Source organism: Balaenoptera physalus (assembly GCF_965194825.1).
Source record: "Balaenoptera physalus genome assembly, chromosome: 7".
Classification (NCBI taxonomy): domain Eukaryota; kingdom Metazoa; phylum Chordata; class Mammalia; order Artiodactyla; family Balaenopteridae; genus Balaenoptera; species Balaenoptera physalus.
This window is the reverse complement of record NC_138886.1, coordinates 8,511,307-8,535,496: the sequence shown is the minus strand read 5'-3', so window position 1 is coordinate 8,535,496 and position 24,190 is coordinate 8,511,307. Positions and strand designations below refer to the sequence as shown.

The window sequence follows — 24,190 nt, the reverse complement described above, 5'->3', positions numbered from 1 at the left end:
GTTGTGGGGAGATGCTAACTCCGCATCTTCCCGCACCACCATCTTGACTCCACCTTCTGTAGCAAATATTTTTTGCACTTCATTATTTGCCTTTTAGCTTTCTTTATGGTGTTTTTTTGATAGACTTTATTATCATTTTTTTTTAAGTTTAGTCAAATCTACTAATTTATTCCTCCTGTTTATGCTTAGTTAGAAAAGGCCTCCCTGACTTAAAAAGATAAATGTTCATCTACAGTTTCTCCTAATGTTTCTGTTGCTTTAAAAAAAAATTACCTCTTTAATCCATTAATCCAAATCCTCTCACTTTTAAGTGAGAAATATTAAGAGCTGTCTTGTATTGGGCTGACATCGTGGACTTTTAGGGCCAATGAAGAACAGTCACCTGTGAAACATCTTAACCATGCAAGTGTGTGGGTCCCTCCTCCTGGCCTATTGTTCCAGAAAGTCCAGGGTGGTAATGGGGTGTGGGATGCAGGTGATTGTGATGGACAGCCAGGGGAGAGAGCCTTGGCCTAATTTGTGGGTGTGTTGCCCGATTAGCCTCCCTTACTCCAAAAGTCCTCCACTACTTCTCATTTCCTATTGTGTCAAGTTTAAATGCCGCTGCCTTGTGTTTACGGCCTTCCAGAATCTGGTTTAACCATATTTACTCAATCATCTTGGTGACATCAAGGCAAAAAAGGCATTATTTCAGGATGGCAACTGTCTTTGCTGACTATCCTGTATCACAGTGGTCCCCAACCTTTTTGGCACCAGGGACCAGTTTCGTGGAAGACAATTTTTCCACGGACCAGGGTTGGGGCGGATGGTTCAGGTGGTAATGCAAGCGATGGGGAGCGGCAGATGAAGCCTTGCTCGCTCACTCGCCGCTCGCCTCCCGCTGTGCGGCCCGGTTCCTAACAGGCCGAGGACCAAAACCGGTCTGCGGCCTGGGGGGTGGGGACCAGTGCTGTATCAGCTCCGAAAACTGGTGGGCAGACACAACACATAATGAACACAAAGGAGCAAGGAGGGGCCCAGGCAAGAGGCCTCCGAGCAGGTGGCAGTGAGGAGGACTAGCTGGGAAACCTGGAGGCCATAGGGCCAGACGCTGATGCTGTGAAGCCACTTGCCCTAGATGTGTTTGTCCTCATTTTGTAGGAAGGCATATCAGGCTGTGTTCAAGAAAAAGGGCTTTGGAGTGACACAGACCTGGGTTCAGGTTTCTGACTTTTCGCTTGCTGTGTGTGTGGCCTTGGACAAGTTGCTTAACCCCTCTGAGTCTTGGTTAACTCATTTGTAAAATGACAGTAATACCGCTCTCACAATATTGATGTGAGCTTTAAGTGAACTGATTTGTGCAAAGTGCTAAAAACAGTGTCTGGCACAAAGCGTTACTAAATCATAACTGTTATGGACAAAAATGATTAATGTTTATGTGAAGGTTCTCAACCTTTCCCTTCCCATGCCTCATTAAAATTCTAGCTTTGCCCATTCAGTTTTTCCTCTTCCCCTGCCCTCAGAGCAAGGTCCTGCCTTGCTTTTTTGTAGTGTTTTGAGCTGTAGATTTAGGAAAAGAGGGATTGAGACAAAGGACAATAGGTCCACAGGGCACTGGTTAGGACTGCCTAAATAAAAACCTGTAGGGGGTGCAGAAACACCTACTTTGTCTGAGTGTGGCTAATAGGTTTCCCTATTGTTTTTGTTGCTCTAAGATATATTTTAAGAAATATATCTGTTATCTTTTGTGACTTTGTGATGAACCTGAGTTATTTTAAAGTACTCCTCTCTTGCTGAGCTGTGTCATTTTGGCTGCCAACACTTCGTGGAGCCAGACCACATGTGAACCAAAGCATTAACAGGGTTACGTAGTAGGACTGGATTTGCAGCGTAAATCCTCAAGGTCAAAGAATCTCAACATTGAATGGAACTTTAGACATCTCTTAGGTCAGCCTCGCAGACAGTGGTACTTAAAGTGTGGTCCCCGGGTCAGCAGCATCAGCATCACCTGGGAACTTGTTAGAAATGCAAATTCTCAAGCCCAACCCTAAATTTACTCAGTCAGAATCTCTGGGGATGGGGGCTTAGGAAACTGTGTTTGAGAACCAGTGCTCTCAAGTCTAATATAGTGGTTCTCAAACCTGACATATATGAGAATCACCAGGAGGGCTTCTTAAGACCGTTTTCTGCCCCTCCCCCACCCCCCCCAAGATTCTGATTTCCTAGGTCAGGGTGGGTCTATGAATTGTATTTCTAACAAGCTCACAAGTAATGCCAGTACTGCTGGCTCAGGGACATATTTTGAAAACCACTCCTCTAGGATAATACAGGAATCTTTTCTACAACAACACTTGCAGCTGGTCATCCAACTTCTGCTTATTACATCTAAGGTCAGGGAACCCACTACTGCAAGCCTTTTTGTTATTGGGCAACTCTATTATCTTTCCCTAATAGTGAAGTCAAATCTTGCCTCATTATACTTACCAGCCATCATTCATAATTCTGCTTTCATAGCCACTTGCAGTAGGCAGTGCCTGTGGCTCTGATACCAGGTGAAAAGTGGTGGCTTGGATTGTGGTCGAGTGATTCCTACTCCTGGCTACCCAGTTGTAATCACCATTGAACAGTTCTCCTTCAGCCACAAGCAGGACTAGTAACACACTGCACCTTTTCTGATTAGTGCCTTACCAGTTGTTAAAATTTTTAAAAAGATTATCAAAGGCTATGAATGTCAAGCAGAGGAGAATCATCGGTTCATGCAACTGCAGAATGCTGGGGGAGACCAAGCTTTAGGAGAGGATAGATCCAGGTGTTCAAATAATGTCATCAGTAATCTTTCTTCATTTTCTGGGTTGACCTTATCCTCAAGGTCTTTCCTCTTGGAGGCAAAGAAAATGAATGAGTCCAGGATTACTTTCTATCAATGGACAATCCCAGCAGAAAGATATTACCTCTTTCTCAAAGGTTCTAGGGCACGTCCCAGGCTTGACATTCGTTGGATCTCTTGGGTTCTCTGCTCATCTGTGAACCAATCATTTTGGCCAGAAGGGGGTAAAACATGCTAATTGGCTGGGCCTGGGTCATGTGCCCAACCCAGAACTGAGGGGTTAGATCACTTCATAGAGACCACAAGGAAGTGATTCCCCAAAGGAAAAATCATAGTACTGTTACCAGAAGAAGGGGAATGGATACTGGATTGCCCCCCTGCCCAAAAAAAGTGCCATTAAATTTGGGAAGCTTTCCAAATTATAGATACCCAGATGTCACCCTAGAGTCACAGAATGGGATTTCTGCATTTTTTAGTACTCATTGTAAAAGACTACCTTAGTTGAGTGGTTAAATTATGCTTACTATGTTTAGCCACAGGGAGGGAAGAGCCCTACATAGACAGAAGATTTTGAATTACAAATGGAAAACATATTTTCCACTTTCCCAGATACTGCTTCCTACATAGCGGCTTCCTTATTAGTAATGCATATAACCCACGCCTTGTGAGAACAAATTTGATGCCAAGACAAATGCTTTAGTGTTCCTAAAGATGGCTTTCCAGGCCAAGACAGAATCAGAAAAGAACAGTTATCCATTATGCATTTGGTTGCCTTCTTTTCTTCTTCCTTATGTTTCTCCTGACTCTTAGATTCTTAGATTTTTTTTTCTTTTTTTTTTTCAGGAGACTTTTCTTCCCCAATGCTTGTAAACAAGCATTTTAATGTGAGCTGTTTTCACAGCCTTTGTCCCTCTATATTATGTCATTATTCTTTTTTTGTGTGTCAGGCCCTTAAGTATTTAATCACAAATAGATCTGCTGCTGTCAATTTTCTTCTGGAAAAACAGCCGTCTTCCTGAGAAAGGCTATTGGGAGCTGTCTTGTATCGGGCTGACATAATGGGCTCTTAGGGCCAGCAGAGAAAATTAATTTTCATATTATGTCTGTTCTCCTAAGAGAAGGGAAAAAAACAACTTTTATTATTCACTAAGAGTTTAAGTTAATACAAACCAGATTCCTTTCTTGGAGGAAGACAATAGTCAAATTAGCTTTGCTTTAGAAAGTTAATATGAGAAATTATATTTGGTTGTCTGGTTTCCAGAGCTGAAGATCTGAACAGAGATGAAGTCTGACAAACCATGCTGTAGGAAAATCAGGAGATTTGGCCTGTACAGTGAGACTCACTGCTGGTTTTCCTGGGGAAAAAAATTTTAAAGCAGCACGCAAGTGTAGAGGTGTTGGAAAGTCTGAACCACACGTGTGGTTGTCTCTTGAGCTAGGATCTTAGAGGACAGGAGGCAAATATGAGTTAGCAATGAGGTGTGGCTGCCCAAGAAGCTGTATATAGAAGGCTCCAGTTCACTGTAGGATTGCTTGTAAAAGTGTAAAAAAAAGTCCATCAGGAATGTGTCAATACGATACTAATCATCTGTTAAAAAGACTGATACCAATCTGTATTCTGACTTGGAAAGATATCTAGGATGTTCTTGGATGTTTAGTGAAACGAAGTAAGTGGCTCCTTCTGGTGATAGCAAGTATGTAGAATTACATATGGAATTTAAGATTTTCTAGTGGCCATATTTTAAAAAGTGAAAAAAGAATGAAATTAATTTCAATAGTTTATTTTGTTTAACTCAGTATATCCAAAATGTTATCATTTTAACATGTAATCAATATTAAGAATAATTAAGATACTTTCCTTTTCTTTTCAGTACTGTCTTTGAAATCTGGTATGTATTTTACACTTCAGCATCTCAGTTCAGAGCAGCCACATTTTTTTTTTAACATCTTTATTGGAGTATAATTGCTTTACAGTGTTCTGTTACTTTCTGCTGTATAACAAAGTGAATCAGCTATATGCCTACGTATATCCCCATATCCCCTCCCTCTTGGCGTCTCCCTCCCACCCTCCCTATCCCACCCCTCTAGGTGGTCGCAAAGCACCGAGCTGATCTCCCTGTGCCATGCAGCTGCTTCCCACTAGCTATCTATTTTACTTTTGGTAGTGTATATATGTCAATGCTACTTTCGCACTTCGTCCCAGCTTAATCTTCCCCCTCCCCATGTCCTCAAGTCCATTCCCTACGTCTGTGTCTTTATTCCTGTCCTGCCCCTAGGTTCATTAGAACCATTTTTTTTTGTAGATTCCATATATATGTGTTAGCATACGGTATTTGTTTTTCTGTTTCTGACTTACTTCACTCTGTATGACAGACTTTACGTCCATCCACCTCACTACAAATAATTCAATGTCGTTTCTTTTTATGGCTGAGTAATATTCCATTGTATATATGTGCCACATCTTCTTTATCCATTCATCTGTCGATGGACACTTAGGTTGCTTCCATGTCCTGGCTATGGTAAATAGTGCTGCAATGAACATTGTGGTACATGACTCTTTTTGAATTATGGTTTTCTCAGGATATATGCCCAGTAGTGGGATTGCTGGCTCGTATGGTAGTTCTATTTTTAGTTTTTAAGGAACCTCCATACTGTTCTCCATAGTGGCTGTATCAATTTACATTCTCACCAACAGTGCAAGAGGGTTCCCTTTTCTCCACACCCTCTCCAGCACTTATTGTTTGTAGATTTTTTGATGATGGCCATTCTGACTGGTGTGAGGTGATACCTCATTGTAGTTTTGATTTGCATTTCTCTAATGACTAGTGATGTTGAGCATCCTTTCATGTGTTTGTTGGCAATCTGTATATCTTCTTTGGAGAAATGTCTGTTTAGGTCTTCTGCCCATTTTTGGATTCAGTTGTTTGTTTTTTTGATATTGAGCTGCATGAGCTGCCTGTATATTTAGAGATTAATCCTTTGTCAGTTGCTTCATTTGCAAATATTTTCTCCCATTCTGAGGGTTGTCTTTTCATCTTGTTTATGGTTTCCTTTGCTGTGCAAAAGCTTTAAAGTTTCATTAGGTCCCATTTGTTTATTTTTGTTTTTATTTCCACTTCTGTAGGAGGTGGGTCAAAAAGGATCTTGCTGTGATTTATGTCATAGAGTGTTCTGCCTATGTTTTCCTCTAAGAGTTTTATAGTGTCTGGCCTTACATTTAGGTCTTTAATCCATTTTGAGTTTATTTTTGTGTATGGTGTTAGGGAGTGTTCTAATTTCATTCTTTTACATGTAGCTGTCCAGTTTTCCCAGCACCACTTATTGAAGAGGCTGTCTTTTCTCCATTGTATATTCTTGCCTCCTTTATCAAGGATAAGGTGACAATATGTGCATGGGTTTATCTCTGGGCTTTCTGTCCTGTTCCATTGATATATATTTCTGTTTTTGTGCCAGTACTGTACTGTCTGGATTACTGCAGCTTTGTAGTATAGTCTGAAGTCTGGGAGCCTGATTCCTCCAGCTCCGTTTTTCTTTCTCAAGATTGTTTTGGCTATTCGGGGTCTTTTGTGTTTCCATACAAATTGTGCGATTTTTTGTTCTAATTCTGTGAAAAATGCCATTGATAGTTTGATAGGGATTGCATTGAATGTGTAGATTGCTTTGGGTAATATAGTCATTTTCACAATGTTGATTCTTCCAATCCAAGAACATAGTATATCTCTCCACCTGTTTGTATCATCTTTAATTTCTTTCATCAGTGTCTTATAGTTTTCTGCATACAGGTCTTTTGTCTCCTTAGGTAGGTTTATTCCTAGGTATTTTATTCTTTTTGTTGCAGTGGTAAATGGGAGTGTTTCCTTAATTTCTCTTTCAGATATTTCATCATTAGTGTATAGGAATGCAAGAGATTTCTGTGCATTAATTTTGTATCCTGCTACTCTACCAAATTCATTGATTAGCTCTAGTAGTTTTGTGGTAGCATCTTTAGGTTGTCTATGTATAGTATCATGTCATCTGCAAACAGTGACAGTTTTACTTTATCTTTTCCACTTTGGATTCCTTTTATTTCTTTTCCTGCTCTGATTGCTGTGGCTAAATCTTCCAAAACTGTGTTGAATAAGAGTGGTGAGTGTGGGCAACCTTACCTTGTTCCTGATCTTAGAGGAAATGGTTTCAGTTTTTCACCATTGAGAACGATTTTGGCTGTGGGTTTGTCATATATGGCCTTTATTATGTTGAGGTAAGTTCCCTCTATGCCTACTTTCTGGAGAGTTTTTATCATAAATGGGTGTTGAATTTTGTCAAAACCTTTTTCTGGATCTATTGAGATGATCATATGGTTTTTCTCCTTCAATTTGTTAATATGGTGTATCACATTGATTGATTTGCATATATTGAAGAATACTTGCATTCCTGGGATAAACCCCACTTGATCATGGTGTATGATCCTTTTAATGTGCTGTTGGATTCTGTTTGCTAGTATTTTGTTTAGGATTTTTGCATCTATGTTCATCAGAGATATTAGCCTGTAGTTTTCTTTTTATGTAACACCTTTGTCTGGTTTTGGTATCAGGGTGATGGTGACCTCGTAGAATGAGTTTGGGAGTGTTCCTCCCTCTGCTATATTTTGGAAGACTTTGAGAAGGATAGGTGTTAGCTCTTCTCTAAATGTTTGTAGAATTTGCCTGTGAAGCCATCTGGTCCTGGACTTTTGTTTGTTGGAAGATTTTTAATCACAGTTTCAATTTCAGTGCTTGTGACTGGTCTGTTCATATTTTCTATTTCTTCCTGGTTCAGTCTTGGAAGGTTGTGCTTTTCTAAGAATTTGTCCATTTCTCCCAGGTTGTCCATTTTATTGGCATAAAGTTGCTTGTAGTAATCTCTCATGATCCTTTGTATTTCAGAGCAGCCACATTTTAAGTGCTCAAGAGCCACGTGTGGTTTGTGGCTGCCTTACTGTACAGTGTAGATATGGACCCTCAGGTAGGAGATGTTTGAAAGAATGCATCCAGGTTTTTGTTTTGTTCTTTAATGTGACTATGAATCATAGTGAAATAGGGAAAGGTAAAAAATTTGTGGGAAAAAATGTATGGGATACCAGGAGACTTTAGGAAAAGGGGATCAATAAATAGACTATTAGTGGGAAGGATGACTATGATTTGATGGACTTAGGTTAACTCTTCATATAAATTCCAAGTAAAAGTTAGACTTTGAAACTTATATGTGAAACCATTGTGTCATGGATACATGATGTAATTTAATTTGGGGGGGGGGTGGAGGAATTAGTATAAATAAACATTTTTAAAAAAAACAGAAAGAGGGAATGATTTTTTTGTGTCAAATATTGCTACTGGGTCACCCAGTGGAGAGCCAAGAATTGACCATCGGTTTAGCATCATGTGGGTCATAGGTGGCCTTTGACAAGAGCTGTCCTTTGGAACAGTAAGGATGAAAGTCGCACTGGACTGGCTTTGAGAGATAATGGAAGGACAGGAACTGGAAACAGTGAACCTAGTCAGCTTTTCGCAGGGGTGGAAGGGATGTGAGTTGAAAAACTGCTTTATTTGTTTCTGGTTTGGGGTGTTCTGCTTTTGTTTTATAAAGATATTTATGTCTGATGGGAATGGTCCAGTAAAGAAAAAAAGATTTCAGTAGGGAGAGGGGGTGTTTTACTTGAAAAAGAGAAAATTCACAGAGGATATAAAAGCTGCCCTCCCACATTTGAAAGGATGTCATACGAAAAAGGAATCAGGCCCACTCTGTGCATGGCCCAGGGCTAGACCTAAAATCACAGTGAGTACGAGGGATAATGAAACAGACTGGACTCAATACGCGAAAAGTACATTCCAGCAGTCAGTGCGCCCCAAGCTAACATGGCTACTTCAAGATGCAGTAAAATTTTTATTACTGGAGGTTAAGTATTTCTCAACTCTTCTGTGTTTTCAGTGCACTTTTGGATACAACAGTTTTAGGTGACACACCTGGAAAGGCTCAAGACAACACAAAAGCAGGTTGGGGGTAGTGATCTCACAGTCACTGCTCCAGCGTAGCAGTGACCTTAGAAGTGTCCGCAACTAGTGTATGTTCTTTTGGTTGCCCTTCAGCACCTCTTTGCTGATTGGAACAGAAATGCCTAGTGCTTTGAGCAAGCTCTCTTTTAAACTCACAAGGCAAAATGTCTTCCCATCAAAGTACATAGTCTCTTTTTCTTGCCCGCTGGAGGTTATACCACTGCTCCCACCAGAAAAAGATTGTGCGTACTCTGCACTCTGCACGGGGTCACACAAACTGTTAAGCTCAAAACTCAATTGGACAAACATCACTATATAAGGCCTATCGGTCAGTAATCTGTTGCAGACAACAGAATTCACTTTACCTGGTAGAAACAGAATGAGATATAATAGTGATATGGAAATTAAGTGCTTACAGAATTGTTGGCAGGGCCGGAGAGCAGATTCTAGTCTGAGCTCCCAGTCACAACTCCTGCCCCCAGAACCACTGTGCTCTGCACTGATCAGGGAGGCTGCCACTGCATAACAAGAAGCTGATCTATCAAGAAGCAGCTGCCACCTAAGCCAACAGCAGAACCAACTCTACTTTGATGCCCAAAGCTGCCCCTACTCCCTCAGAAAGCCAGAGAATCAGGAAGCTGCTGACCCCAGGACCACAACAGCTCTGTCATGATCTATAAAAGCAAGCGGATGCCCTTTGTCCTCTCCCTTCATCTGCCTGGCTCCGTTCCCCACCAGTCTCTCATGAGTGCATCTGATTTAGAGTGTGGACGCTAAATCATGTCCAGAACTCTAAACTGCCAAGCAGGTTAGGACATTACGTCTTAGCCTTCCAACTTTTGCAAGTTGTTCCAAAATATCTGCCACAGACAGCATCTTTCTTCAATCACAGCAAACATAAATAAGACACACTGATCCAAAGTTGGTAGCACACACTGGTGTGCGGCTACATACCTGGCACACCTATCTTGGAGCCGTTTTAGTGGGCGAGGAAGTAAAAATGGGAAATCAAGACTCAGATGGCAGCGTGAAGTGGATTTTCCAACAGTTAAGTGTCGGTGATTGCATAGTTTTAACACAAATGAAAGTTAGGACATAAATGCCTGTCTCACATTTTATGACCAGAGAGACAAGTGTCTTTAGAAGAGCTGCCAGCCATGAAGTCTTTGCTAGCGTCAGTGCCGTATACCAGGCCTGGGCTGATGCTCGGCAGATGGATTGCCTTTGCTCCACTTGCCACAGTCCTCACAGAGCAGCTCCCTGCCAGAGGTTGATAAAGAAATAGAGTAGGTCCCATAGCGGTCTGACTGGGGCCACCAGCGACCTCATTCAAACAGGGCCAGAACAGCCCGACAAAGTCTCTCTATTCCACATGAACACTTTCCTTATATTTTTGCGGCATTCCCGTAGTCACTTATTCATTCAAAATATATTTACTGGACTTCCCTGGTGGCACAGTGGTTAAGAATCCGCCTGCCAATGCAGGGGACACGGGTTTGAGCCCTGGTCTGGGAAGATCCCACGTGCCGTGGAGCAACTAAGCCCGTGCACCACAACTACTGAGCCTGCGCTCTAGAGCCCACGAGCCACAACTACTGAGCCTGCATACCACAACTACCGAAGCCTGCACGCCTAGAGCCCGTGCTCCGCAACAAGAGAAGCCACCACAATGAGAAACCCGCGCACCACAACGAAGAGTAGACCCCACTCGCCGCAACTAGAGAAAGCCCGCACGCAGCAACAAAGACCCAACGCAGCCAAAAATAAATAAATAAATTTATTTGTTTATAAAAACAAACAAACATATTTACTGAGCCTTTCTCTGTGCTAGGCACTGGGCGTAGACCGTGAACAAGGCAGGTGGGGCCCCTGCTCTCATGGACCTAACATTCCAGTGGAGGGAGGGCGGGAGGCAGACACTGTACCAGTAAACAAACACATAACTGGGAAGGCTCCAGTGGCGGTGAGTGCCACGGAGGAAGAATGTTGCAAGATGGGGAGTGACGGCGTGTGGGAGGGGCAGTTTCGATTTGGGGACAGAAGGGATTTGTCTTCCCGCTGCCCCCAGCTGTGTAGGGGTTACGGCTCCCTTGGCTACTGAGCCAGCTCAGGCCCCAAATGCTGATCTTGGTTGCAGATAAGCAAGAATGATGATTTGTGCTTGGTTTAAGGTTGTTTTCAGCCAACAATCCAAACGAAGATACAAGGTCAATAACAAGGGAGTGGGTGTGGCTCCCAGAAGTTTCCCGTGTTCCTCATGAAATCATGGCTGCAGCTCAGTGATCCATGCAGCCCTCACCAGGGGAGATATCAGCCACACCGAAGGAGCCAGAACTGAGACCTTGTTACCTTCTATGCCATTTTGCTGCCTTCAGGGGTCTACCTACCAGTGTATGAGAGAGACAGCACTTGTGCCACAGTTGTGTTCCCCCGCGGTCTGTTTCTCGCTGCATCACTGGGCCTCAGCAGGCCTGGCCATGGCCCCCACAGCTGCTAGTCCCCATCTGGGGCTGCTGGACAGTTCTTCTCAGTGACTGCATCCTCGTGGCCATCAGCAGAGGGAGGCCACATTTCTCTTTACTCCCATCTGTTTAGACTCACGATATGAACACTCAAGTTGCCCTGAGGGCTTGGGAGTCACAGAGAAGAAAATCGTAAGCTGTGTGCTTCTGAGGGCTGCCCCCAGGCCAGGAGGAAACCACACACATACACAGCCCCCGCTCCGCTCCGGAGATTCGCTCACAGAGGCCCTCATTTCCTCCCCTTCAGGCCCACTCCCCTCCCAGAAAGCACCTCCATGACGTGAACCAACCCTTTTCCTGTCACACTCTGGGATTTTTATCCTAGAACCTTGAGAAGTCTGTCTATGTATTATTTGATCTTTTGTTTTGAGTTCTTGCTCTCTCATTTTCTTGAGAAAACAAAGCTGTTACATGTTTCATCTGATTCCTGTTAAAAATCTTCTCGTCTGTACTCGTCATCTGCCTTTTGCAAACCTCTTTTCATAGGTCCTGTGCTAGATTTTTCCTGCATGTTCATCTGGGATAGAAGCAGCTCTGTCTGGGTCTGTGTTTACACACTGATAATATGGGTAGATTCACCTTGACTCCTTTCCCCGTCTCTATGAGTGATGGTGAATCTTCTCTTTCAGAGCTGGTGCCGGAGGTCTGGCTTTGATGCTTCTTGGGAAGTGGGACAGAGACAGTGGGAATGTGCCATCTGATTTTACTCTCTCCCCATGCCTGCCCTCCTGTCTGCAGAGTCCCCTGTGCCTATGGTGTATGTGACCCCGTGGCAGGACTCCCCTTAAATTTTCAGCCCTCCCCACCCCCACTTCAGGGCAGACAGCCTCCTCCAAAGAGGGTCTGGGTCAGTGCGATTTCCCATGATTCGTGGACCTTCTTTTAGTGGGTTCAAATGTAATTGGTTAATATCTTTCAAGAGGTTCAAATGGCTCTTAAGATATACTTTTCCTTCTCTCCTTCAGCTTTTCCTCAGATTAGGCCACCCCTTCTTGTTAAAAAGCTGGGGCAGGAAAAACAAAGAACAAACAGCTTCTGCCCCAGTGCTGCCCATGCTTCCAGGCCTCAGCCCTCCAGATCGGGCACTGTCGGCCTTTAGAACATTCTTGCCCATCTCCCTCACGTTACATAAGCTAGGTAGACCTTGATGTTCGCTTTCAGTCTGTCCACGATTAATTGTATACAGCAGACCTTCAGAATTATAGCATGGAGTTTGGTCATTCTCTTGTTTCAGTGAGTTTTCTTCTATGTATTGGGCTATTTTTTCTTATTTCCATGGGTTCCAAGGAGTTATGCAAATGAGCACTTCCTCTGCCATTTTCCAAGAAGTTCTTCCTCTGCTGAATATTTTAAATAGTGAGACAAGAAAGATAAAATATGTCAGAAGATTAAGAGGAATGTACATTTTTTAAATTAGAAAGTTAAGACTAGAAAAGATAACAGAAATGAGAAAAATGATTAAAATTAACAGTGATGAGACAGCATCTGAACAGTTAGAAAATGAAGCTAAAGAATTAGATGAAAGTATTAAAAAGGAACTCAGAAACTCTAAGGGTAAAGATATGGCAAAAAGACAAAATTAAATGGTGGGAAAGGTTTAAAAGAACTAGCATTTAAGTGTTTCTAAACAAATTTTAAAGATGAAAGGGCTAGACAATAACACACTAAAACAATGAAATAATCTTAGTATTTAAAGATTAAAAAAATGTAAGCAGCATATGAGGTTATCTCATTCTGTAAAGTTCCATGTTAAGATGTACCTTATTTACTGATTTACAAAGATGTCTAAGACTGTGGTTTAGGGAGAAGAGCAAGTCACAGAGCGTTATATATTCTCCGTATGTGTGTCACATAAAGGTTGCAAATGCATAGAGAGAGGAGTGATGGGAATAATACCAAACCGTTAACTGGAAGAGGAAAGGGAGTGGAGGTGGGGATGTCGTGCCTGCCATCGGGTCCCCTCAGATCCCCTCACCATTTCTGGAATCTTCTCCCCTCCCCTCTTCAGTGCACTTTTTCTCCAGTACCCACACCTGGGCGGCGACTCTTCCTAGGTGGGCTGCCCTTGCTCACCGCAGCTGCTTTGCCCACGTGTGCAGAGAGCGCCAAGTACCCGGGGACTTTACAGCCCTCACCCCGGCCCGGGGCCCTCAGTTCCTCGTCGCAGGTGGGACAGCTCTGAGGTGTAACCAACCTCGAGCAGATTGTAAAGCAAGCTATGTGTGTGATTTTACGTTTTCTAGTAGCCACATTAAAATCAATTCTAATACACTTTATCTTCAACATGTAATCAATATAAAACTTGTTGAGACGTTCTGCATCCTTTGTTACTTGTACTAAGTCTTCCAAGTCCGGTGTGTGTTTTACACACGCACGTCTTGCTTTGCCTGCCCCCATTTCCTTGCTCAGTGGTCACAGGTGGCGCGTGGCTGCCGCGTGGGACAGCCCAGCTCCACTCAAGTTGAAGCTGAACCTTCACAGGACTTTGCCTGAAAATGAAACCTCACCTCCCTGTCCTGCTTATTGGTTTCTCTTAGGAGCAGCTTCTTTCCTTTTCTTTTTTTTTAACTTGCATGATTAAGAAAGGAACATTTTCTTAATAAAAGTTTTGCATACAAGTGTTATTTTTGTAATTTAAAAAAAATCTAGAGGGTTCAAAGAAAAAAATATGTCTCTCATCCAGAAGCCCTGCTTTGTTATTTATTTGTTTGTTTATTGCTAAGGCAGCCATAAACTCTAGTGACACTGGGTTGCAGAAGACTTGAGGTTCCAGTGAGTAAAGAACAACTGACATCATAGCAGAACCTTCCCTTCTTGCCATTTGTCGTATGTGGAAGGCTTGAGCCTTTCATGTCTATAGAGTTTCTGCCAAGATAAGTGGCCTGAAGCCAGCTTAGAGTAAGATTATCCAGCAGTCTGGGTCAGATATGCAGCCTGTAGCTTCTCAGGCCCAGGTAAGGTGATGGGGGAGGCTAGGTCATCACTTATGAAGGAGGAATACCAGGGGGACCTGGAAAGAGTGGCCTTTTTTTCTTTTGCAACATGCCTGCAGCCTATAATTGGTACTACTGTAGCAGCTTGGGAGTGGGCAGTGCCCATCTGGCTCCAAATACCCAGGCTGTATGGAGTCACTTCTCTTGGCATCCAAACCCTGCAGCAGGATGGTGGCTCCCTGTGCAGATGCCTCTTCCTCACTAATAAGACCACTAGGTCTTTTGTCTTTTGCCTTGTCATGGCGTTTTATTAAGAAGACAATATAAAGAGTCCCTTTTGACATAAGTGTTACCTAAGATTGCTTTTTATTTTTATTTTCCCATTTCCAAGTATTTGGATTTTCTTTGCTTATTTGTGTGTCACCTGAGGTAGAGGTGGGGGAAGAACGCTACTGATTGGCTCAGAAAATAATTCCAATCAGAAAAAACAGGGATGCCTACATTTCCCTAACAAAGCCACCCTTCTTCATCCCAGAATCACCTTACCTCCTTCCTCGCTGTGTCATCAGAGAAAGAAGCAGGCATGTTTCAGCAGTGCATTTCCCAATTTATTCCCATTTGTTAATTCAGCAAGGATTTACTGCTTACTTCCTCTATGCTGTTACTCTTGAATGTGTGTTTGGTCCTTTTGTCTACAGTGTTGTTGCCAGCGTAGGCTCTTTTTATGGCTTTTCTTGGCTATTTTAAATGGAAATTGGGAGATAAACCAGGCACTCCTGGACTAAACACCAATGGCCATGAGGTCCATCCTCTGAAGGTACTCTAGACAGAGCTTTCCCTTCCTCAGTGAATGTTGCCTTTTTCTAAATAAGTTTGTGATGGTTCACATGCTCACCTTCCTCCTTTTACCTTCGACCCCGCTGACTTGAGAGTGTGGAGGACTCCACTCATTGCTGAGGGATGTGATAGGATTTGGACGGTTCCAGGGCCACGAGGCCACAGTGTGCAGGAAGGGCGTGGTGCTGCCTTAGTGGGGTACCTGGGTCTTGGGAGGGCCTTGGCTTTACCCCCTCCTCATTACTGATGGGCTGGCCCCTGGGGAGGAGTGGCCAGAATGGGCCAGCGATGGGCCCGTGTTCTTCTCTGTTCTCAGTGCCTTTCCCAACTCTTTCTGTTTCAGTACAGCACTGCAGCCTCCAGGCCCACTGATGGATCCGCTGACGAAAGGGTCCAGTGGGAGTCAGATGGCACAGACCCTTCTATGGAAAGCCAAGTCGTCTCTCTCCTTTGGCATCCAGCCCCTGCAGACGTGGCCAACAAAAGACCCTGAAGTAGAGGCCCAGGTCAACCTGTAAGTAAGTAAGAGAAGCATCATCTCAGTTGGGGCTCATGCTCACTCTAACTTGAAACCCCTTAATGCTCAGGAAGAAAATTATCTTTGGGGGGAAGAAAAATGAGAGAGAGAGGAGTGGATATTTGGTTGGGAGATTTCACTTCTGTTCTTAATGGTGACTTATGTGTATTTATTTATTTATTTACTTACTTACTTAGCAATGTTCATTGAGCACCTACTCTGGCCAGGCCTTGTCTCAGGCATGGCAGGCAAAAGAGATTCAGTTCCTGTCCTCAGGGGATTTACAGCTCATGGAACAGATAGCCGTTAATCAAATAATCATACAAATAAATATGAACAAATTGTGACAAGTGCTATGAAATGTGGTACCTTGATTCAATAAACACTTACAGAATGCCCTCAATGTGCCAGCAACATACTGGGGATATAAGAGAATAAGACATCTCCTCGCCCATGAATATCAAATAGTATCTAGAAGGGGAAAAAATTCCAATTATTATTCAGAAGCAATGATAATAACTATGCTATAACTAATATATTAATAGATTCCATGTCCCATAGGGTGGTAACTATGTTTTCCTGTTTACTCCTGAATCCCCAGGGCTTTGTTATGCTGTACAATATTTGTTGGATGAATGAATAAGTAATGAATGAAGAAGATACTACAACACAGTGGTGCTTAGCTTTCCAGGGGAATCAAAGGCAACTAGGTGCAACGATCTGATTGTCTTAAAAGCAAATGAGATGCTTCATCAGTTCAATGCAACGAATATTATTGATGCTTACTGTACCTAAGGCCAACCCCAGAGATTCTGATTCAGTGGCTCTGGAGTGGGTGAAAGAGGACTCTTCAGGGACAGCCTTTCCAGGGAGGCAGACAAGTAACCAAATAACTCCAGCGCTGTTAGAAAAGAAGCATGTATAATGTGCTATAGGAGGAGGGGATCTGCGGGAGGACAGGGAGGAAAACGGGGAGCAGTTGCTCTTAGCCAGGCAGGATGACCATCGCACCAGGCAGGAAAGGGGAAGAAAGCCACTTTAAACAGAGGAAAGTGCAGAGCAAAGGCGCGGATCCATGAAAGTGGGTCCCAGCAGTGTTGACAGGCATTAAAGCAGTGGTTCTCAACCCTGGCTGCACAGGAGAATCACCCTGGGAGCTTTAACACATATGAAAGCCTGCACCATCCGCCCAAGATACCCAGGTCTAGGGTGGGACACAAATACCAATATTTTATAACGCTCCCCAGGGGATTCTCTTGTGCAGCAAATGAGAAATGCTGCTTTTAAAAATGTAACCACACAAAAATAAATACAAAATAGTTATGAAGTACCTTATACGCCTAGCTAAGGAGTATGAATTTTTATATCTCGAGCAGTGAGGAGCCATTGATAGCTTGCCTGACTTTAAACGATGATACAATTTGAAATAGACAAGGTTCTTCTGGGTTCCTCTGGGAAACTAGAGAAGTCTGGAGTCACCGCTGCCTTTTCAGAGCTGCCACCATACCTCCCACCGTGGCCTGGTAGGTCCACTTATGAGAATATGGGAATTGAATGTCTCCTTGATCTGAAACTGAAATCTAAAATTTCAGTGAATGCTGAATTAATCTGGGCGAAATGCTCCTGTTTCTTGGGGGCCGCTGGTAACCCGCGTGTGGGCAGCTCCAGCGCTCTAGAAAGGAGGGCAGGGAAGCCTGGGCTTTATCTACCAAAGGTGGAGCGGGGGGGTGGGGGGGTGGAGGTAGGTGGGGGAGTGGGGGGAAGGGCCACTCTTCCTTCCTCTGAAGCTCCAGGAGGGACTCACAGCACTGCTTCTTTCTAGACTACAAGCCCCACAGTGCGCCGCGCGGATGACGTAGTCAAAGGGGCGGGCAGGACTGCCGGGAAGCCTATAAGACGCAGCGGAAGCAGCCCGAGGTGGCGCCTTCCGGGTCCTATTGGTGAATCTGGTTAGGAGTGGGACCAGGCCCTGGTGATTGGCGGCCGCAGGGCTAGCGAAGCTGCCGTGAGAACAGGGCGGGCGGGGTCCGGCCAAGGGCTGCACCCCAGACTCAGGGGCCGGACTTGAAACTGATTCCACCGGGAACCAGATGTTGGGTTTTCTGGAAAACAGGCTAGAAAGATGCGTCTTTTAAGAACCGCTGCCATTCTGTGGGCTGCTCATTCATTAACTCATTCATTCAGCAAACTTAATTGATTACCTGTGTACCAGGCACTTGTGCAAACATCCCAAATGCGTTTTCTCTTTTAGTCTTCACAAAAAAACAGGTAACTACTGCAGGCTCCATCTTAAAGATGAGGAAGCTGAGGTCCAGAAGAGTTAAGAGACTTGTTCAGGTCGCACAGCTTGTAAGTGACAGAGCAGGGATTTGAACCTACATCTGTCTAGCGCCAGTGCCCATCTCCTAATCTCAGTGTGCTCAGCGGTGCCGTCAGGAGCAAAGTGTTTATGGGATGTCGATGTCCACAGGGTGTCTTGGTATTGTCGGGTGAAGATTATAGCAGGACCGGACTGGACACCAATAAAGTTGACCAAGTACAAAGTTGGGCCTTGTGCTAGGTCCCTTGGTCATACAAGGCCTACTGTCACCAGAAAAGGCTTTTGGTATCTATGAAAGAACCTACTGAGCATCTGTGTGCTGTGCTGGGTCCTGTGCTAAGCACTGGGTATGCAAAGGAAGCATCTCCTTCCAGATTAAGCGAGGCTTATGGAAGTGCCGTTACCTAGGGCAATCCAAGGAGATTTCTCAGTGGAGAGACTACTTGAAGTGTGGGAACTTTACCAGGCAGAGGTGAAGGAGGCCTCCCCAGACAGAGGAGACTGTCTGTGCAAAGGCCAGCAGCGTTAAACCACTCTGGATTTGAGGGGAACCACAAACAGTCTGGTCCAGCTGGAGCTTCTTGGGGAGCGGTGAGCCTGGGATGGCAGACAGAAGCCAAGTCACTGGGGAATGGGAGGGCTTAACCTGCCTGCTAGGAAGTTTGGTCTTAACTCTCTCAGCCAGAGCACAGCATGATCAGATTTGCATACTGGAAAGATAACTGGTGTCAGTGGGCAGCTAGATTGCAGGAGGATAAAGCTGGTGGCAGGGAGACCTATCAGAGTGGCCGGATAGGAGATATTAAGTGTTCTGATGAGTGGCAGGAACAATGGGATTGAGTTAAGAAATATTTAGGAGGAAGGTTAGAGTGGACCTGGTAAATGCATGGGTGGTGGGGTGAAGAATAGGACAGAGATCATTAGATACTGCCGTGGGGGCTGAAGAGGGGTACATTTACATCTTTGGAGGAAGGAAGTTCTTAGAAAAGTCTTCTTAGGGAGAGTAATGTGAAGTGGATCTTGAAAAAGGAGGAGAACGTTCCTTCCTTCTTTTCTTTTTCTTGAGTAGATTTTAATTGGCAGAGGTGGGGAGGAGGGTATTCTGGATGGCTGGATCCTGGTTTGCAGCTTGTATGGTGAAGTAGGAGGAAGTTTGGAAGGTCAAATTGGGGGACATATTGTGAAAGGTGTTGTACTTAATGCCAGGACATTGGGAGTCTGAGTGGCTTTTGAGACAGACAAGTGATGGTTTGAGCTCTGAGTTTTAAGAGTTAATTTCACTGATATGTACAGTGAGGAGGCCAGGAAGACAATTAAGCGATGGACTAGGGAGGGGCTCGTCGGTTGTGAGTAACAGCAACCAAACTCAAAATAGTTTAGGCCAAAAAGGAGAATGTATAGGTTAATGTAACCAAACTACGGGAAGGGACAGATCTCGCTCGCTTCAGGGAGTGACTGGATCCAGGGACTCTAGTGCCAACAATCAGTCCATTCTTCTCTTACGCCCTCAACCTCCACCCCTTAGCCCTGCTTCTCTCTGCCTGTTGACCTCACTGTCTCCTGCCGTCCATGAGTTTTCACCATGCAGCCGTGGGCGTGATTTCAGGCAGCATGGGGTATGTTCTCACAGACTTGCAACTTGAGAGGAAAAATCTTCCCCATCAGTTAAAAGAACCCTGGGGAAGGACTGTAGTTGCCCAGCCTGGGTCACACGTCCATTCCTGGTTCTGTGGGGGAGTGTCTGTTACCAGGGGCAGAGGGGGTAGTTCTGCTTGCCCTGGCAAACAGAGCAGGGGTGGTCAGGAGGTAGGAGAACAGAATTCAAAGGGGTCAGAGAAGCCAGTGGAGGAGTTTCAAGAAGGGCAGTGCTCTCTGACCGGTCACAAAAATAACTTAGGAAGTTTGTTCAAAAATATAGATCATGGAACCTATTTAATTAGAATCCTTAGTTGTGGGACCCAGGGATCTGGCTGAAGGTGTCAAATATAACAGAAAGTTTGAAGATCGAAACTAAAATCTTCCATTGAATTTGAGGATTCGGAAGCCATGGGGCTCCTCTGAAAACGCCGTTTCAGTTGGGAAGGGAGGGCAGAAGGCAGATGGCGAGTCTCTCTCCATCCTCACGTCTCCTCATTCATAACCTCCTTTCAGGGCCATGTCCGACCCTACAAGAGGCAAAGTTTCCTCATTAGCTCAACACATTAGGAAAAGACAAAGGAAAGCTATTGGAAAGATGGTTATTTGAGGGGCATTCTGCCTTAAACGGATGTCAGCCAGGAGCAGAAGGAAGAAAGTTTGAAAAGTTTTTAATTCCATCTGAATTATCTGCCCATTCTTTTTTCCCATCAGTCCTTCCTGTGATTAATTACAATATACTACCAATAAGTTGGATTTCTTAAAAAGTATAATTCAGACTTAATTTCCCTCACTCGGCTGAATTAGCAGTGGTTTGCTTTTTGATCTTTTGGAGAAAGTTGCCACGTATTTGAAAGAGTTTATCATCAAGGCGTGATACAAATATTAGGCAATTTCGTATTTAGACATTTTAAAATAGCTTCCAAAAGCCTCAATAGACCTAGTTTGCTCCTGAGTAAAGGAATACTTGATTTTAAAACATAAAGCTGGAGAGAAAGCCTTTGGGTTTACTGTTGGGGAAATTCTATTGTTTCCATGAAGAAACTTCTCTTCCAGTCCCATGGAGGAAAGAGGCTGGACAGCTGACTTGCCCCTTCCTCTTTTCCTCTCTTACCTTTGGGATCTGGTTGCCCACCGAGCTTGTGCGTTAGCTCTTCTCCTGTTTCCACATGGAAAAACACACCTGTGTCTTCTAGAGACAGGTGTGGAGGCCCACCTGCCTCGGTATCCCCTCTTGGAGCTCGATAGTCATGAGACAATGATTCCTCGGCAACCATTCAGGCGAGTAGCTGCCTCTCTGCAGACCAGACTCTCCCGCAAGTGGGCTGCTCCAGGTCTAAACTTGGGGGAAGTAGTAGGAAGTCTATGTGGCTGTCGGGCTCAGCCACATTTGCCAATGAAACTCTGACAGTGAGGGAACTGATGTTTTGATTTCCATTTGCCTGACTCCTGTCTCTAATTCTCAACCGATTCCAAACACAGAGAAGAGAGCAGCTTGATTTATTAAAAAGCTCCCAAAGCTCAGATAATTGTGAGACAGGCTAGGATCTGTGTGGGTCTGGTTAGGAGGGGGTTTTGTTTTGTTCTGTTTGTTTTTATTCTCTTGTTCTTCCCTGTCGTAGCAGAGTATGTGGCGCATAGAAAGTGCTCACTAAATGCTTGTTGGGTAAGTTAAAGATAATAGAGCAGACATGCCAGTTAGGAGGCTCCTGCAACGATGCAGGTCTGAGCTAAAGCAGAGAACGTGAAAATGGAAAGGGGAGAAGTGGCAAGGGACTAAAAGACATGATGGAATTCTAGAAATATCCTCACATGCAAAATGGCATATACAAGGTTATGCATTGCAGTTTATTAGTAGTAGCGAAAGGTTGAAAACCATTTACCTAGGAAACTGGTTAAATAAAATACAGTACATCTACTCAGTGGAATAGTATGTAGCCATAAGAAAGAATATGGAGGATCTTTTGGTACTGATTTGGAAAGATCTCCAAAATACATTAAATAGAAAAACAACAAAAACAAGGAGTGGAGTTGTGTATAGTATGCTACCATTTACCAAAGGCAAAAGGGAATATGTATTTCTCTTTCTTTGTAAATGCATACAGCATCTCTGGCAGACACACAATAAACAATAGAGGTTGCTGGTGGGGAGAGGAAATGAGGGGCTGAGGAGGGAGGAGAGGACAAACTTACCCCTGTATGGCCTTTTGGACTCTTGTGAGTTTTGAAGCAAGTGAGTTTTACCTCTTCAAAGAGTGAAATACAGATACAAATATACAACAATCAAAAGCAACACTGTGTGGGGCCTGTACCGGGGCCTGGAGACTGATTAAGATGTTGGATGTGAGAGAAGACCTGGGCGATGACTCTGAACTTGCACCTCGAGTGACTGGGAAGAAGATGGCAGCTCTGCTGACTGAGATGTGAGTGAGGAGTGGAAGTGAGGGTGACTCAGGGCATGTTATGTTTTAGAGGCCCCCAGGGGTGTCCGCAGAACCATGTCCGACAGCTGTAAGTCTGAACTTGCAGTTGGAGAGAAAGATTGAGTTGGAGATTTGGTCTGGGGAGTTGTTAGCATAGAGGTAGTATTTGAAGGCGCTGGAGCAGTGAGGTCCCCAGGGAGGTGAGTGGCCTGAATGGAAGGGAGAGGAATGTGGATCTTCACTGCTCAAGGGTGGCGTAGGGTTCAACACTGAGTTGCTGCTCCGTGTGATCTAAGTCAGGGAGGAGTACGGCATCACTCTGCCAGGACATCCTGGTCCTTTTCTGGGAACAGAAGCTGCACCACTGAGCTCCACATCCCCTGTAGGAATAATCACTAACAGCAATCATTCTTCCTCAAGGAGGTTATGCCATTACTAAAATTCTATTCCTTTGACTATTCGCGTTGTCTATTCTTTCCAATTTTATAGTCCTCAAGGGCCAGCAACCCATTTTGGTGCTCACCTCATCTCAAAGTACAGTGCAGAACACCATAAGGACACACTATAAATAGTGACTAGAGAGTATGACTCTTTTTAATCATTGCTTTTAGGAGGCAAAAGGAAATAGTTTAGGCTGCCCTGCCCTAAATTCACCTAAGCCAACACTCATTTTTATACATCGCATTTGGCTTTGAATGCAGGCTGGTTGCTTTCCTGTCATCTTCTATAGTAAGAAGTGTTCTTAGTTAAAATGCTTTTGCCTCCTATACGTCTGTGAGTTTGGTTGATCTACTCTTTTGCTTTCTTTGAAGAATGTTCTCCACCTCCCTCAACACTCTCCCTCATCCTTGGTCTCAAAGTCTCATTTTTGTAGACTGTCTCAGGATCAGACTACCTTGGTGAAATAAACATTTTAGAAAATCTTTCACAAATATAGTTTGACCTTAAAAGCACAGAGTAAGCTGCTTTTCTTCCACTACGTGGTCTGAATGTACCTGGAGAAAAACACAACACAGAGAAGCATGAAGTGGATCTAAATTGGTCCAGAAAATTAGAATACAATACAGAGGCCATTTAAAAAGCAGCCAGGGCCTTCCCGCCTCTCCTAGGTTACCTCAAGACAAAATTCAGTCAGTTCCACAAGGATTTATATACTTTTATGCTTAAGACTAAGAATTTTTCACATACTGGTATTGACTATAAAGGAGATCAAAATATACCACCCCAAAATATGCCACTTTGGCATAAGGATTATTTTGAGCTGAAGGCAATTGAGAAAAAGCAGACACAGGAAGAACTCTCTGCCCTCCCCCGATCTGCCTAAAAGCAGGGCATAAATTTCTCTTTGTAAAAGTGCCCCCTCCCCTCTCTCTACCAAGAGGAGGAGAACAGTCCGTATCACCAGAGACAGAGAAGGCACCAAGATGAGTCTGTATAAAGAAACCTTACTAAATAACCCTATCTACCATTGCTTTCCCCCATATATCTACCTTCCCATGATTTACTACTCCTAGAAGCCCCAAATCCCTTTTCTTTTGTCTTGTGACTTCTCCACAATTTATTGCCCTTTGTTAAAATAGTATATAAGCCTCTGAGTCTAACTGCTACTTTGGGTTTTCTTTTCTGTGCAGGCCTTGTGCATGTAAAGTTAGAAATAAAATTTGTATGCCTCTTCTCCTGTTAATCTGTCTTTTGTCAGCTTAATTCACAGGTACCAGTTACAGAACATAAGAGCGTAAAGGGAAAGTTTTTCCTCCCTAACAGCTACTTCCTAAAGTGAGAGCGTTTTAGATTACAGGAGAATCTAGCTTATCTCTAGATTTCCACAAAGAGACTTTTTTTCTTCTTTGTGTTGTTCTTCACATGCACACACCTTCCTAATGATGCACAACCTCTGTTTCTTCAAATAGTAATTGTGCTCAAGACTATTCGCCTGCTAAGTGCTTCATATGTATTTTCTCATTAAGTGCAACAGCCCTATGAGGATTGTCCCATGGTTATCAGTATTTGTTGAATTAATTCATTAATCAAGCCCCATTTTACAGTTGTAGAACTGAGAGCCCACAAAAGGCTGTTTCTTGCCTAAAATCAGGCCGTGAATTAGTGGTGGGTTAGACAGAGTTGAGTAAATATCAGGCAACACTTATGTACATGTAATTTCTCTGTACATATAGATGTTAGTTAAG

The 24,190-nt window shown here is 43.8% G+C and overlaps 1 protein-coding gene and 1 long non-coding RNA gene across 6 annotated transcripts in view; one reads left to right on the top strand and one right to left on the bottom strand.

Moving 5' to 3' along the window:
• The window catches only part of GARNL3 (GTPase activating Rap/RanGAP domain like 3), a 154,204-nt gene that overhangs the window by 8,636 nt on the left and 121,378 nt on the right, over window positions 1–24,190 (top strand). For 3 of the 5 annotated variants that reach the window (XM_082470056.1, XM_082470058.1, XM_082470059.1), the window contains exon 2: window positions 15,453–15,623. In XM_082470056.1, the coding sequence (XP_082326182.1) occupies window positions 15,481–15,623 (143 nt within the window). In that variant the 5' untranslated portion in view covers window positions 15,453–15,480. Of the gene's footprint in view, window positions 1–15,425; window positions 15,628–24,190 lie in introns of those variants that run through there. The other 2 variants (XM_082470063.1, XM_082470062.1) reach the window with 2 other exon arrangements.
• Window positions 4,957–24,190, bottom strand: part of LOC309664594 — a 135,604-nt gene continuing 116,370 nt past the window's right edge. The window contains exon 2 of the long non-coding RNA XR_014265948.1: window positions 4,957–10,534. This is a non-coding gene — a long non-coding RNA (uncharacterized lncRNA). The remainder of the gene's footprint in view (window positions 10,535–24,190) is intronic.